The 13238-nt window shown below is 37.1% G+C and overlaps 1 protein-coding gene and 2 long non-coding RNA genes across 4 annotated transcripts in view; 2 read left to right on the top strand and 1 right to left on the bottom strand.

Moving 5' to 3' along the window:
• On the top strand, positions 1-9365 carry LOC121056864. Of its 2 annotated transcripts, none has more exons than XR_005813542.1 (4): positions 1-331; positions 483-625; positions 2244-2349; positions 9249-9365. It is a non-coding gene; the product is annotated as an uncharacterized LOC121056864 (long non-coding RNA). The 2 variants fall into 2 exon arrangements; XR_005813543.1 differs by having other exon boundaries at positions 1-135.
• C18H17orf67 (chromosome 18 C17orf67 homolog) lies at positions 5666-11683 on the bottom strand. The gene is made up of 4 exons (XM_040530305.1): positions 11584-11683; positions 10790-10890; positions 7704-7843; positions 5666-6108 (listed from the first exon to the last, which is right to left on the bottom strand). Exons 1-3 carry the CDS (start codon positions 11636-11638, stop codon positions 7727-7729), a joined length of 273 nt encoding a protein of 90 aa, XP_040386239.1. The 5' UTR covers positions 11639-11683; the 3' UTR covers positions 5666-6108; positions 7704-7726.
• The window catches only part of LOC121056865, a 22276-nt gene continuing 18961 nt past the window's right edge, over positions 9924-13238 (top strand). Inside the window, exons 1-2 of the long non-coding RNA XR_005813544.1 lie at positions 9924-9937; positions 12748-12752. This is a non-coding gene — a long non-coding RNA (uncharacterized LOC121056865). The remainder of the gene's footprint in view (positions 9938-12747; positions 12753-13238) is intronic.

Consider the following 13238-nt stretch of genomic DNA (forward strand, 5'->3'; position numbering starts at 1 on the left):
TGAACATTTGTAATCCCTGGTAAATAGGAAATAGATGAGCATCTGAAATGATAGAAGCAGCCTCCTCCTGTCCCTTGGCAACCATGAATTTCAGACCATGCAGGATGATGGTTCCTTTTCAAAGCAGAACTGAAGGTATGTCAGCAGTCTGGGTGCATAAATAATGCTGCAGCCATTAGTAAGCCCAGTCACTGTATTGTCTGTGCTAGAACCCTGCCTCCTGGGGATGGATCCTAGCCAAAGTTAAAGCAACGTCCTCTGCTGAAATCTACTGTCAAGCTATTTTCATTGAGGGAAACCCCTGCTTCTTTTTTGGATGGGATGAAATACTGTGAGTACCGTTGGTGTAGATCACCTTAAGGTGCAGCTGGAATGATTACTACACAGGCTGGCTTGTGGCAGAGCTGAATGAGATAACCACAGTATACACCCTTAGACGCATTAGTAGCATTGGGTAAGAACACTTAAGTCTCCATTTACAGGTTAACCACAACTACAGAATTTAGCAGGTGGAAGAGACTGTGCAGCTGATGAAGAACTCTTACCTGCGCTGAAGTGTTCCTGGTTCACTAAAGCTGGCATGGAGAGAGAACTGAGACAGTCCAATTCACTCTAAAAGTTTGAGGTGAGAAAAAGATGTTTTTTGACTCCAAAGGCTGTCATAAGCTATTGCATCTATGAACTATTCTTTACTCAGGTGGAAAGCTATATCTGATACAATCACACATAATGAGTTCTGTAGGCATCCACCAAAAAATAAATAAATTGCCTTACTATCAGCTGAAGGGATTTTGGTCTTTGACTATTTTTGTGACTGTTCACTCTGCTGAAAGTCATTGGATTGAAGTGCCTTTTTAGAAATGCTTTTAGTCCCAAAGCCATATTAATATTTAAAATGTTTTTTCTCCAGCAGTGCAACAGCTGTGCAATGTGAAATAGAAAACGTTTTTTCTCACTTTCCCTGGGCATCTCTAAAGCATCAAATGGTAAATAGAGAGAAGGAGGGAGAAAAAGTAAAAATGAAAGATTTTGTTTCTGCTATGGCTCTTATCTAAAACACCAAATATTAACCCTCTGCCAAATCCCCTTCAGAGCTGTAGATTTGATGTTAGCAAAACTTTGTGTTTCACTGAAATGCATCCAAATACTCAGGACTTGAAAATGAATAACTCTGGGCAGAAAAGGTTCTTGAAAACGGTAATTTCTGCATCTGGAATGCTGACATGCAATTCAGATCAATCCACTGTTAAAACATAAGCTTAATTTCTGTAACTTAGACTACATAAAAATATCTGTAAACATAGGTATACATAAATAAGCATAGACGTAAATAATCTTCATTTATTTCTTTGTTTTGCTTTTATATGAAGTTTGTTGCAGATTTGTTGCCTGTGAGACTGAAATTGTGGTTTTTACAACTGAAAAGTTAATAAATGTATATGCATGGTCAGCAAAGCTGAATGCAGCAATCTATGGACCACCATGTTGTCCCATGCTACCTCTTGCCCCCAGACTTCAGCCTGGCCATCCTTAGAAATGGCCATAAATATCAGAATTGGAAACAGGGTATGTCACTTGTCTTGGAACAACTCCCTCCATTTTAAAAAAAAAAAAAGAAAAGGAAGTACTATGGTTTCATGTTGAGCCTACACTGTGCTGGATTGCCTATTTGCTAGAATAAGGGTAGTTATATCAGCTCAAAGTTCACTGAACCTTTTCTCTTTTTACTGTTTTTCATTTTAGTACACATATTTACCCCCAGTCCTGAAAAAGGATTAAAATGCCAGAAAGGAGACAGATCACTCAGCATTTCTAATCACATACCAGAAATCTCAAGACGCATAGTTCTCACAAGATTTTCTACTCATTGTAGGCCATAAAAGGCTCAGATAACCTTCTGAAGTCCACTCTGATCTCTGTAGTCATTAAAAAATAAGTTGTTGGGTTGTTTGTTTTTTTTTTTAATGGGAATCTAAGCGAGATTCCTACTGCAGTGGTCACATTCAATCAATCCAGTTTCCCTCCACAGTTTGAGAGGTTATTTTTATATTCATTCATCAAGAAGAGAAAAAGAAGTCTTCATTCAAAACCAGATTCTAACATTCAAAACAAAGCTCTAACTACTGGGGAAAAAAAAAAAAAAAGCCCCAAAGTACTGCAGGGAAATATTTCCATACACATTATTTCATTTCAAATTGTCATGTGCATTTGCTTTGTCTCATTCTTTCATGTTCACTTCTCAGAAATATTCCAGAGAAGTAGCACTGCCATCGTAGGTAGAAGAGTATACTCACCTTTTTGGCCTCCATGAGAAGTGGGCAAGTACTGTATCATCTAAACTACGAACAGGTAATTTTAATTTTGCATTTTTCATTACCTTCACCACTGTGAAAGTGGATTTCAAATAAACTAAGTTATTGACTTGATTTCAGCGACCGTTCTGGAAATACCAGTCTTAGTAATTAAGTACTCCTAGTGCATGTTCTTCTGCACGGTAAGCTAGTCTTCTAGAAATAACCAGTTAGTTGAACTGCCAAATTGCTTAGTGGCAATATTATAGCTACTTCATATAATACTTATCAGGCTTTGATTAAGTCTTTTAGTCTTGGCCTTGCTGAAGTTGATGCTTTTAAAATCACAGCCTTTGTCTCTTTTTGCTGGGTTGTTGCATATTTAAATTAAAGTTGATATTATTTATCTACCCTTTTTAAAGAGGGGTACTACATTTCAAGCCCTGGGCATAGACTGATTTTCCAGTACTGGTTTGTACAGAACCTAACACATAGTCCCCTAAGCTACTAAAGATAATAAAGGTAGTAAGATAATGTCATGCCACAAAGGGCAATGCTTTCACGATATAGTTTGTCTGCAGCTTACAGTTTGGGGTTACTGAAAATAGATCAAAAGAGAGTCATTGTGAGAGTGAAGAACAACTGCAGACACACAACATCCATTCCTAGTATCTGTATTTTAATGACAGACAGTAAAAAGTCACAAGCCTCTACAATGTGCGCTGTAAAAACTTCCAAATGTTTCTTTCTATGACATAATGGGGTGCTCCCATATAACAAGGCAGACACTACAGTAACATCCATTTTCACTACAATCTTGGATCCAAAGGGGAAAAAAAATTGACCATTTGCTAAAGGTCTTTTTTTTTTTTCCTGTGACTTTTAATCTCAATCATCCGAGCTGAACGTTTTAGAAAAGGAGTAAAAAATCAAGAGGGGAGAAGGAGGGATGCAGAATATTTCGAGTCAAATGGCCGTTGAGGGCTGTGGTGCAGTTTTGTGCAGAAACAGTGGCATCTAGTGGACAGTTTTTCACATGAAAAGAGACAATGTTATCAGGCACTGAATATAAAGCAAGTCAGGCAGTGATGAAAGCTTATGCTGTCTTTATCTTTTTCGTATGTGAAAGATTTTCCTAAGTCTGTTGTAACATTTTTCTGTAAAAGCATTTGGAAATCAACTATTCTGCCAATTTTCCCATCCTCAGCATACAACTTGCAGAACATTTGTTCTTCTTTTTTTTTTTTTTTTTTTATTATATTAAACCCTCTCATGGCATTCAGATGTAAATTCTAATGACTTAGTGTTATACAGATCATCAAAAATCTTCACCCAGCAGAAAAGCTAATGGCTTGCATGCATGTGAAGAAGTCTATCATTTTTCCCCGTGATTTCAGACATGGATAAATGCAAACTTTCAACTAGTCCTTGAATACACTTATTTAGCTCAACTTTAGACGATTTCAAGTGCAGCATGGCCTTGAGGGAAAGACCTGGATAAAGGAAGAGAATAAAAACACAATGGAGCAGCCACACTGAAGGACTTTGGAAAAAGTTTAATTATATAATTTCTGTAGATAAAACTAAGTATAATGTTTATGCAGTGTTAACCTTTTATGCTAATTGATGTATGAGTTATTTTACTGTCAAAAAATGTCTAATGCAGTCATAATCTTGCCGTCTGTCTCTTTAGACTGCACTGTTTGCCAGTGCTGAGCAAGCTTCCAAAGATCAGCTGTGCTGTAACACCTTTTTTCTTCTTTGGCTGTCTCTCATGTAGGTTGAAGGAGTGTTTCTCTGTTAACTTGTAGGGCCTAAATTAGTTTGTATGAAGGGAGAACTTGGCTTCCTAAATCCGGCAGAATAGTTGGATGTCTTAAAATGAAATACCTTGAGTTCTTCATCCCCTTACTCTCTCTGTTTCAAACTTTCTTATATAGTGTCCTTTCTTATATAGCTGTTCTTGTTTTGACAGACCAGGAGTTACTTCAATGATCTGTTCTACCACAGAACAGAAGTGCAGCTACCTGTAAGAGAGCGTTTACTTTTGTAAAGTGTAAATGCTAGAATTTTAGAAACACTTGTAATGGTTTTGATTTGAATCTGAGTGCAAATGTGAGTTGGCTCTTTAGCCTATTGGCCAGATGAATCAGCCTGAGGCAAATGTGAGGTAAATAATACAAACAACGTACCTTTTTTTTTTTTTTTTTTCCCCGTACAAAGTGGGAGAGAGCACAGAACACGGAGGGGCCTGTAAGCACATCATCTGTGTTCCTAGTTTTCTCCTTGTAAGTTAGACATAATATTACTTAGCCTTTCTGTGGAGATTCCTATGAGATCCCTCAATCCTAACGTGGAAAAGCAATCTTAAAAGCAGTAAGCAATCTCAATTCCACATTTGCATTAGGATTAGCTCAGTGTTACTGAGGTAGACCTAGCAGCTACAATTTAACCTTACTAATTATCTAACCTGTGACTGAATATAACTAGGTGGGTGTTCTGTTATTTCAGACAAGTACTTAAATAGACTTTCACTGGGTGAAATTTGGCATAATTGGGATCGGCATGATTTTTTTCTCTAAGCAAGAGAAAACAGAGCCAGGATTTCCCCTAATGATGTTAACTTCTATGGAGATATGCAAATTGAGATCTATGTGGCATAGAGTATTATAAATGAAGCATACAATAGCCCTGATTATACTCTTTTACACTCCCAGATTTAATCTATGATTCCATCTTGACATTAGGGGAAAGTAAGCCTTTGATGCTTTGAGATTTAAATTATTTCCTTGGAGTCATCCAAAAGGGCTGTCTTACTGGAAGGACAGTTGTTCTATTTCAGCCTACCAAATGCTCTGATGCAGTAATTATCATATGTATCTTCAATGGATTGTTTTTTATTTTGTTACCTGTCATCAGGCTCTTAGTGTGACTGCAGTGAAGAACTCTGAAAGTTACTTTGTTCTGTCCATAACTAATTCTGTTGCCATTACAAATAATGACTGTCAGGTAAAAGCCATCAAGACATTTCTTATGTTGTTTTGCAGGTATCATATGTTTACTATTTAACTGTACAAGAAGTCCTATACCAAGGCATAAGTTTTAAAGGCACACAGGAAGAAAAGGGATGGCTGAATACATGTGGCTGACCTGGCAGAATTATAAAAGAGTGGGAAAAGTTGTGCAGAGAAACTATAAAATGATTATACTACACCTTCTTCCTTCTCACCTACCAATCCTATAAAGTCCTCACTTTGAAATACTTGCAATACAAATAGAAATCACTTTGCAATACCGAGCCTCACTTCCAGTGATCTCTTTCAGCATATAGTATGGGAGCGTAGCATAACGAAATCATCTGAAAATGTATCTGAATCAAGCATTTATTATGAAGTAATACATGAAATACTCATCAGGCAATGAAACATAGATCAGTGTTGCATAAATGTTGTGTCTTCATACAATTTTGGTTTTTAACCTACAAAGCTAAAATTAATGTTTCCTCCAAAGTTCAGAAAGGTGGCCTTCAGTTTATTGAGGACTAATTGGTGATTTTTCCTTGCCCATTCCTCAGAACTTGGAGGAAACCCTTGGTTTATTTATCTATGCATGCAATACTTGTTTTCCCTACTGGTAGAATATGTATGTTGGTCTATAATATATCTAGCCATTTATGTTTGGAACTTTTGCCATATCACTAGGACTGTACTGTATTGCAAAGAGGTTCAGCTCTACAATGAGCACATAGCCAATGCAGGAATAACCTTGTCCTTAACACAATCATAATACGTATCCTCTTCAGTGACCATGAAGAGACCTGCAGAAAAAAAATGGAAAATATAATTAAAACACACAGAAAGATTAGCCCTACTAATAACATACAAAGGGCATCAAATCTTTTAAGCATTTTTCTAACAATTCTTCACCTCACTGTCAGCAGGGTAGAAGTGAGCCAGCTTTCAGTTGTGTCTCAGCTGGAAGATTTTTTGAAAACTGCCAACTTACCTCCTAGGGCTAAGGTCTGGGAATTTTGTGGTTTTGTTTTTAAATAAGTGTCAGACCTTTGGCTTACTGTGGATTAGCGTAACTCTGTTGAAGCCTGCCCCAACATCCAAGTTTTCAAAGGTCTTTAGATGCGTACAGGTATAGATGGATACCTAGTAGAATTTTAAGCAGATGAACTTTCTATCTTTCAACTCAGATCAGCCCTGACAGATACCATCTCTGTATTTTAATGCTTAAGTGCTTTTTAAAGTATGGCCCTAAATCTGCAATTTTTATGTTAAGAAATTAACTGTGAGTGATATAGCATCACTTTATGGTGATAATTCTACGTGAAAAATTTCATCTCTGTTTAGAGAACGTTAGGGGGAAGGCTTATCCTGTTACAAAAATACACAAATATGGTTATATCTTCTTTTTTGGCAACCAAAACAGCCATTGGGAATTGGAAGAGTTTAGGATTAATACTTACATTTTACAAGCTTATACCTGTCTTACCCCCCACCCCACCCCACCCCCCCCAGATTCACAGTTTCTGAATGTAGTGATAAGTTTGTATAACTGTGTGCAAAATACACAAGGAAAAATAGGATGACCATAGCACAAACCTAATGTGCATGACATTCTATTGGCATGTGGTATACTGTTACCAATTGGCTTATGAGTAGTGTCTGCTTTCTGGCTGCGCTTTGGAATATATTTTCCCATTTAACTTTATGATGCATATGACGAACAGAGGCAGTAAAGCAAATTATGCTGTCTATTACACTGATGTTGAAAATGATAAACAGAACTGGTAACCCATACAAGCACCATGAAAATGTTCTGTGTTAATGCTTACCAGCATGTGTACTAAGCAGTGAATTCCATTTAAGAAATCAGCAGTTAGCAGATTATTGCAGATGAGATACTGAAGAACAAGCTCAACTCTTAGCAAGTCAGACTGTATCTCAGATATCTCAAGGATGAAGACTATGAGTTTCATCCTGCCACAGTCTTACTGAAAGCTTAGTGAACAAGTACAAGACTTAAATAGATGAAAAATAGTTGGAAAAAAAGCATAAGCAGACAGAAAAGAAACTGGAACAATGTCAAGCAATGTTAATAAGAATGTTGTGCAGTCACCAACTTATATCCATATAGCAGATAAATGCACAACCAAATGTTTTATTAATATGAACAGAACTACACGGGCACAGCTGATGCTTAAGGCTCTTATGTTTCCTGCCACTGTTCTGTTCTATTGCCAGACACCTTTCAGTGCAAGGTGCTTCCTCCAGCCATTGGTTATTCTCTCCTCTTCCAGTTTGTGGTTCTGCCTTTTTTTTTTTTTTTTAAGAGAATAAAGTATGCACTGTAAATATATATATATATATATATATATATATATATATATACATATTTATATACCAATTGCAGGGTAGCCAAAACTGTTAGATTGGATGGACTAAATCCCTGTTGCAGTGTGGGAAGCAATGTGGATTCAACCAGTGTTCAAGGAATTGTTCTTCTGATCTCTGCTCCAAGCGCTGGACGTAAAGCATATGCTCCTATTTAAAGACAAGAAAATGTAATTTAATTATGCAATCACTCAGGTCTGATGTCAGGCCAATGAACCAGGATAATTTTACAGTATTCACAAGAGTAATGAATTTACTCCTGAAAATTAGCAAACATAATGAAATGGGGTTGCGAATCAGTTTGTCCCAATGTAGCGATACTTAATGATTGACATAATCCGCCATATTAGTAAACATGTTGAGCACAAATTTTGCAATAATATTCATAAATTAAGAATTCCACATACACATTTCTTATTGGCATATCTACACAGAAACCTCTGTTGGTCCTGGGGGTACAGAAGGAGTCTCACAGACAGATCCGTTGCATCCTCTTTTGAAAATTGATTCCTGCTGATTAAAAAACATTAAACCTCTATAGGATCATGTGGCAGTGCTCTGAGGGGGTCCAGTAAGCACTGTCCATCAGTGCTGATTGGTATTAGTGTGATAGATAAATAATGTGAATTTCCCATAGTAACATACAGGTTTTATGATGTAAGCAACGAGTTCTCAAATTAAGTGAGCCATGTGCCAAAAACTTGACCTCCATTGGGACGAAAATGTGCTTTTAAAAAAGTTACAGTCTCAGTGCATGTGGGCTTATAACCTTTGTGTATATGAGATATATTTTTTTCAAAATGTACCCCATTGCTTAGCACACTGAGCATTGTAGCAATGGAAGCTGTAGTGTAAACCTTTTACAGTGGCCAAGTATTCCTGCTGTCATCCAGTTCTCTGCTCTTTGAGCTGCTCAGAGGGTTGGTGCACAGGAGGGCAGCAGGAAGCATTGGTGTCCTGCCTTATACTGTGCTCTGTGTTCCTCACAGTGCAAAGGAACTTGGCTCAAATCCCTCAGTGAAGCTGCTTTATGAACCTGAAGAGAACAGGACTATATGACCGTGAAGATGCTACTTGATAAAAGTAGGGCCTCAGTCAAAGGAAGATTAAAATATGCTAATATTATAAATGACATTTTTAAATAATAAGAGATGGCAGATCTTGTTGTCTGTAAGTGAACAGGCGTTTTTAGTGAAACAGCACTGTGGAAGTCAAACTGTTTCACAAAGAATTGCAAATTAAATTCCCTAGCTCAGCATGATCTGGCCTAGTACAAACAGTTTTTGCTTAAAATAGCTGAACAGAGGCAGGTTCATCCCAGCACTAACTTCATTCTGCTACAAGGAATCCATGCAAAATCAGTTTTTCTCTTTGAGACTGTGGTAGAATTGTGCACAGGGATACGGTGGCCATGACCCTTCATTCACAGTGGTAAATCTCTATGTTCAACATGGCAGGGGGGATGGATTTTTAATTGAAAGATATTTCCTTTTCTACTGAAAATCTTGACATTTAGTGAGAAAAACAAATACTCCACATTTGGGTTTTCTTACAGAAAGAGAGTGTTGCTGTATAGAAAAAAAAATCAGTTGGAATTTCTCATCAAAAAAGAGCTCAACAAAGTGTTTGCCAGTCCAAGCATGGTACCATGGAAAGTGGCCAGGATATAGCAACAGAGGTCAGTAATCAAATGCTTCTCTAGCCCTAATTCCCTCTACTCTCCACATGTACATGTGTAACTGCCTGTAATACAGAATGTAACTCGATCCAACTTCACTGTTTTAGTTATTTCGTATTGAAGATATTTACTATATAATGTACTATGTAATCGTGGTGGTATACTAAGCATAAGCATGGATGGGATGTATTCCCACTAATTTGCGAAAACTACAAGGCTTACTTAGAACAGCATGGAAGCCAACCCAATCTTGAATGTTGTAGGCTGTTGTAAAGCCCATGCCTACTTGTTTCTTGGCTCTGTTGTATAGTCCTGCTTGTACAAGATTGTTAACAAGCATAGTGTAATATTCTTCTGACAGCTTTGATTTGTTTTGGACATCACAGTTGACAAAGAAGTGTGTACATCAGAAGTGGTGTATGGCCAGCCACTAACTATAGGAAAGAGAAAACCACTTGCTGTCTCTGCAAGCCTGGCACACAGTGACCTCAGTCTTGGGAGGTATATAGTGCTCTTCATGCCCTATAGATATACAGTACTCTTCATGCCCTATGGAGTTCAGAAGTGTTCATTCAGCACCTTGCTAAACTGAGCTCCTTGTATTCATCATACATGCACAATCTATTGTGTGCTTTCCGGCTTCTGTGGTTTTTGCCTCTTCAGAACCATGTAATTCTTGCACAGTTTGTTTACTTTGGAAAGAAATAGGCACTAATTTTAAAATACCTTAAGTGGCTCTTGAGAAGTGCAGAATTATATGTTACATCTTGTCAAAGCAAGTAAAACAGAAGCCTTCTAAATTCTTTTATTTCTTTCTTTTGTTGTAAAATGGTTTAGAAATGAATAAATGTAAATATTACTTGCAAAAATAATGCTGTTGCATTAAGCTAGCAGCTAAAAATGCCTACAATGTCATAACAAACTATCCAATCTGTAGCATTCATATACAAGTGAATGAAAGTAAATGATTTTAAAGCTAGTTTAAAACTACCTCAATCTCCACACTGACCGCTGACACCTGCATCTCCTTTCTGCCTTGAGTGCAGAATGTACTGTAAGTGGAAGACATTTCCTGTTATTTAGTTTTTCAGGAACAACCTGATGAACTCCACATTTCTAGAAATGAAAAGCCACTTTCTTCTCAATAATTTAATCGGCATTTTTGAACCGTGATAAATAATTTCCACATTCTGCAAGCATACACTTCCTGAGCAATGTTCAGCATTTTCAGAATGCTACGTGACAGTAATTGAAAGAATGCAAAGGAGATTTTTAATATTTCGCAGAGCTCAGCTGCTTTAAAAGATGATATTCATAACTTACTGCTTAGAATTATATCTATAGAAATCTAATATTAAGCACATTTTTCTTTCCTTTTTTTTTTTTTGTTAATGTAATTTAAAAATATCATAAATCACCCTCATTGGCTCATCAGGGAAACCAGCTTTTCTTCGTCTGTCTTCACGACGAGTTCTCAGAATCTGTTTGGCTTCTTTTTCAGTCATAATTGGTGAAGTCTCTAAAGATGGAAAAGCAGAAATTAGTTATGAAATTACGATAAAGTTAATGTTTTACCTGTCAGTTGTAAAACCAAATGTCTCCAAACCTTATTTTTGTCTATATACAAAGTGTTCTTTCATTACAGCCCCTTCCCAGGGGATATTGCATTCCAGGCGATATGAGTGGAATTTTAAACCATTTTTTTTTAACTTGGGCTTTCTATAGTCTGGTTCTATCAATATGAAACAAACCGTACATATTAATGTTACTATCTAAAATGAGAAAATATAATAGCACCATCTAACCAATAACATCAGTAACTCTTCCAATTCTTTGTTCTTTTCTGCATTGCTTTACTTTCTAGAAGTATTTTTCTAATGAGTTAGAATTTGTTGCAAAGGAGAGATTGAATTGAACGTTTAACTTTCAGGACCTTGGTAAAATAATATTAAAATTGTAAGCTCATAAAATAAAGCATTTTGGTTTTAGAATAAATGACTGCAGCGTGCTAATGCAGAGAGTAAAATATCTAATACAGTAGCACAACCGTTAAAAAATAAATCATGTAAAGCCTGTAATATAAAAATAGTTAAATATTAAAAATGAAATATGAAGATACTAAAATACAAATTACTAATATTATGCTAATATGCTCTGCAGCTATACTCTGTAATTACATACATATACAGTTTTATTTTATATAAACTCCTACCTGTAAAAGTGGTCATGAGGACCAGAAAGAAGATAAACACAAGTAACTTCTTCATTTTGATTCTGCTTTCTCTCAGTCTGTTCCAAAATGAATAACACTGACTGAGGCATTAGCCTATTTGAAGTAGCTACGTCAGTCACAGATGTTTGTTTATGCTTTAACTAATTTGACTTATAGTATAATTTTGAAGACATCTGGCCTGAAGTTTTGAATATGGCTGTTATCTGTTCAAACATTCTCAGCATAACTCTGTTCCTGAGGGAAAGAAAATAGAAGACTATTTTTCCACTTCAGGTTTCTGAGTTATGCTGGATATTTTAAATTTGTGAAAATAGGACACATTACCTTTCATTTAGCATAGCAAGCCATGGTTTCAGGTGCCTAAGAAAAACAATTGCTTTTTAAAAGATACAATTGCCTATTACTGAATGTTAATCTTAGAAGGGGCCTTTTGTTAAAAATTCCTCTCTCTAACTTTACTCCAGCACAGAAGTATGTATTAACTTGGTTTAACTCTAGCAAAGCCAAACTACCACTGTGGAAATACAGAGATTTTCATCAAATTAATAGAATCACAGAAATGAAAACTCACATAATTCTTCTTTTCAGGACAAGTTAGTGGAAAACAGGATTATAAATGACCTCACTATTTAATACAGTGTGAAGTATGAATGTGAGTTTAACAAATGTGTTTCCAGAGAGCTAGTTTCTACCTTCAGAAATGTCACCGGCTGTACATTTGAGCAGCACTATTCTGGACATAGGGCACCAGCATCACCAGTTTGTAGGGAAAGGAATACATGTCCCTTTGAATATATCTTTTGAAACAGTCAGAATTCATCAGTGGCTGCCATACAAAGGACATGAGCAATTACCCTTTCCCCTCAGAGGGAAAGGTGGAGCACATCCCCATCCCTGCTGCACCACAGGCTGCCAGCCCATACCCTGAGCAGGGCTTCTTGTTTCTGCCTTTTTTCTTTCCTTAGAGAAGTGGTGTTCAAGCAGTTGTGTCTGTGCAGCGTTTTCTGCGCTCACAAGCTTCTGAGCAAACCAGCCAGTTTTCAGCGAAACCTGGCTGAAAGCTGTGGGTCTCTAAGAAATACTAAGAAACTAATACTAAGAAACAGAAAGTTTCAGGAAATCAGGCAGGCGGGTTAGATTGAGGTGCTGTCAGTGCCCCTCAGCCAGAAACCTGCAGGGTGATCTCAGCTTTGGTGAACACCAGAGGCTCCAGTGAACACCGGAAACCTCTCTTCAGCTCACTGGGCTGGCTGAGTTCAACTGCTGACACCGGTACCAGGGTGTTTGTATCAGCCTGACAGCCGTGAGCTAACGTGGGGTGCCACAGGTGTAAGGACTGAACCAGAGTCGAAGTAGGTGACAAAAAGCAGAGCAGCTCAGTAGTTGGGCCTTGAAAGAAAAAATGGGCAGTTCCTGGGTTCTGTGTCCCATTGTGTCATGGAACTCACGTAAACATGTATATTGTCAAACTGTGCAGTGCATGCATTTTCCAGCATGTTTTAAGGTACTGACAGTCTAAAATCCAAGAGATGTGATGTGTAGTGTATGGATTTAGGTAACTGTGAAGTATTTTGTTTTTACAGCAGAAAAAACTTGTAGTTTCTAATAACAGCAACCATTACTTTATTTTTACA

This window comes from Cygnus olor, chromosome 18 (genome assembly GCF_009769625.2).
Source record: "Cygnus olor isolate bCygOlo1 chromosome 18, bCygOlo1.pri.v2, whole genome shotgun sequence".
Taxonomy (NCBI): Eukaryota; Metazoa; Chordata; class Aves; order Anseriformes; family Anatidae; genus Cygnus; species Cygnus olor.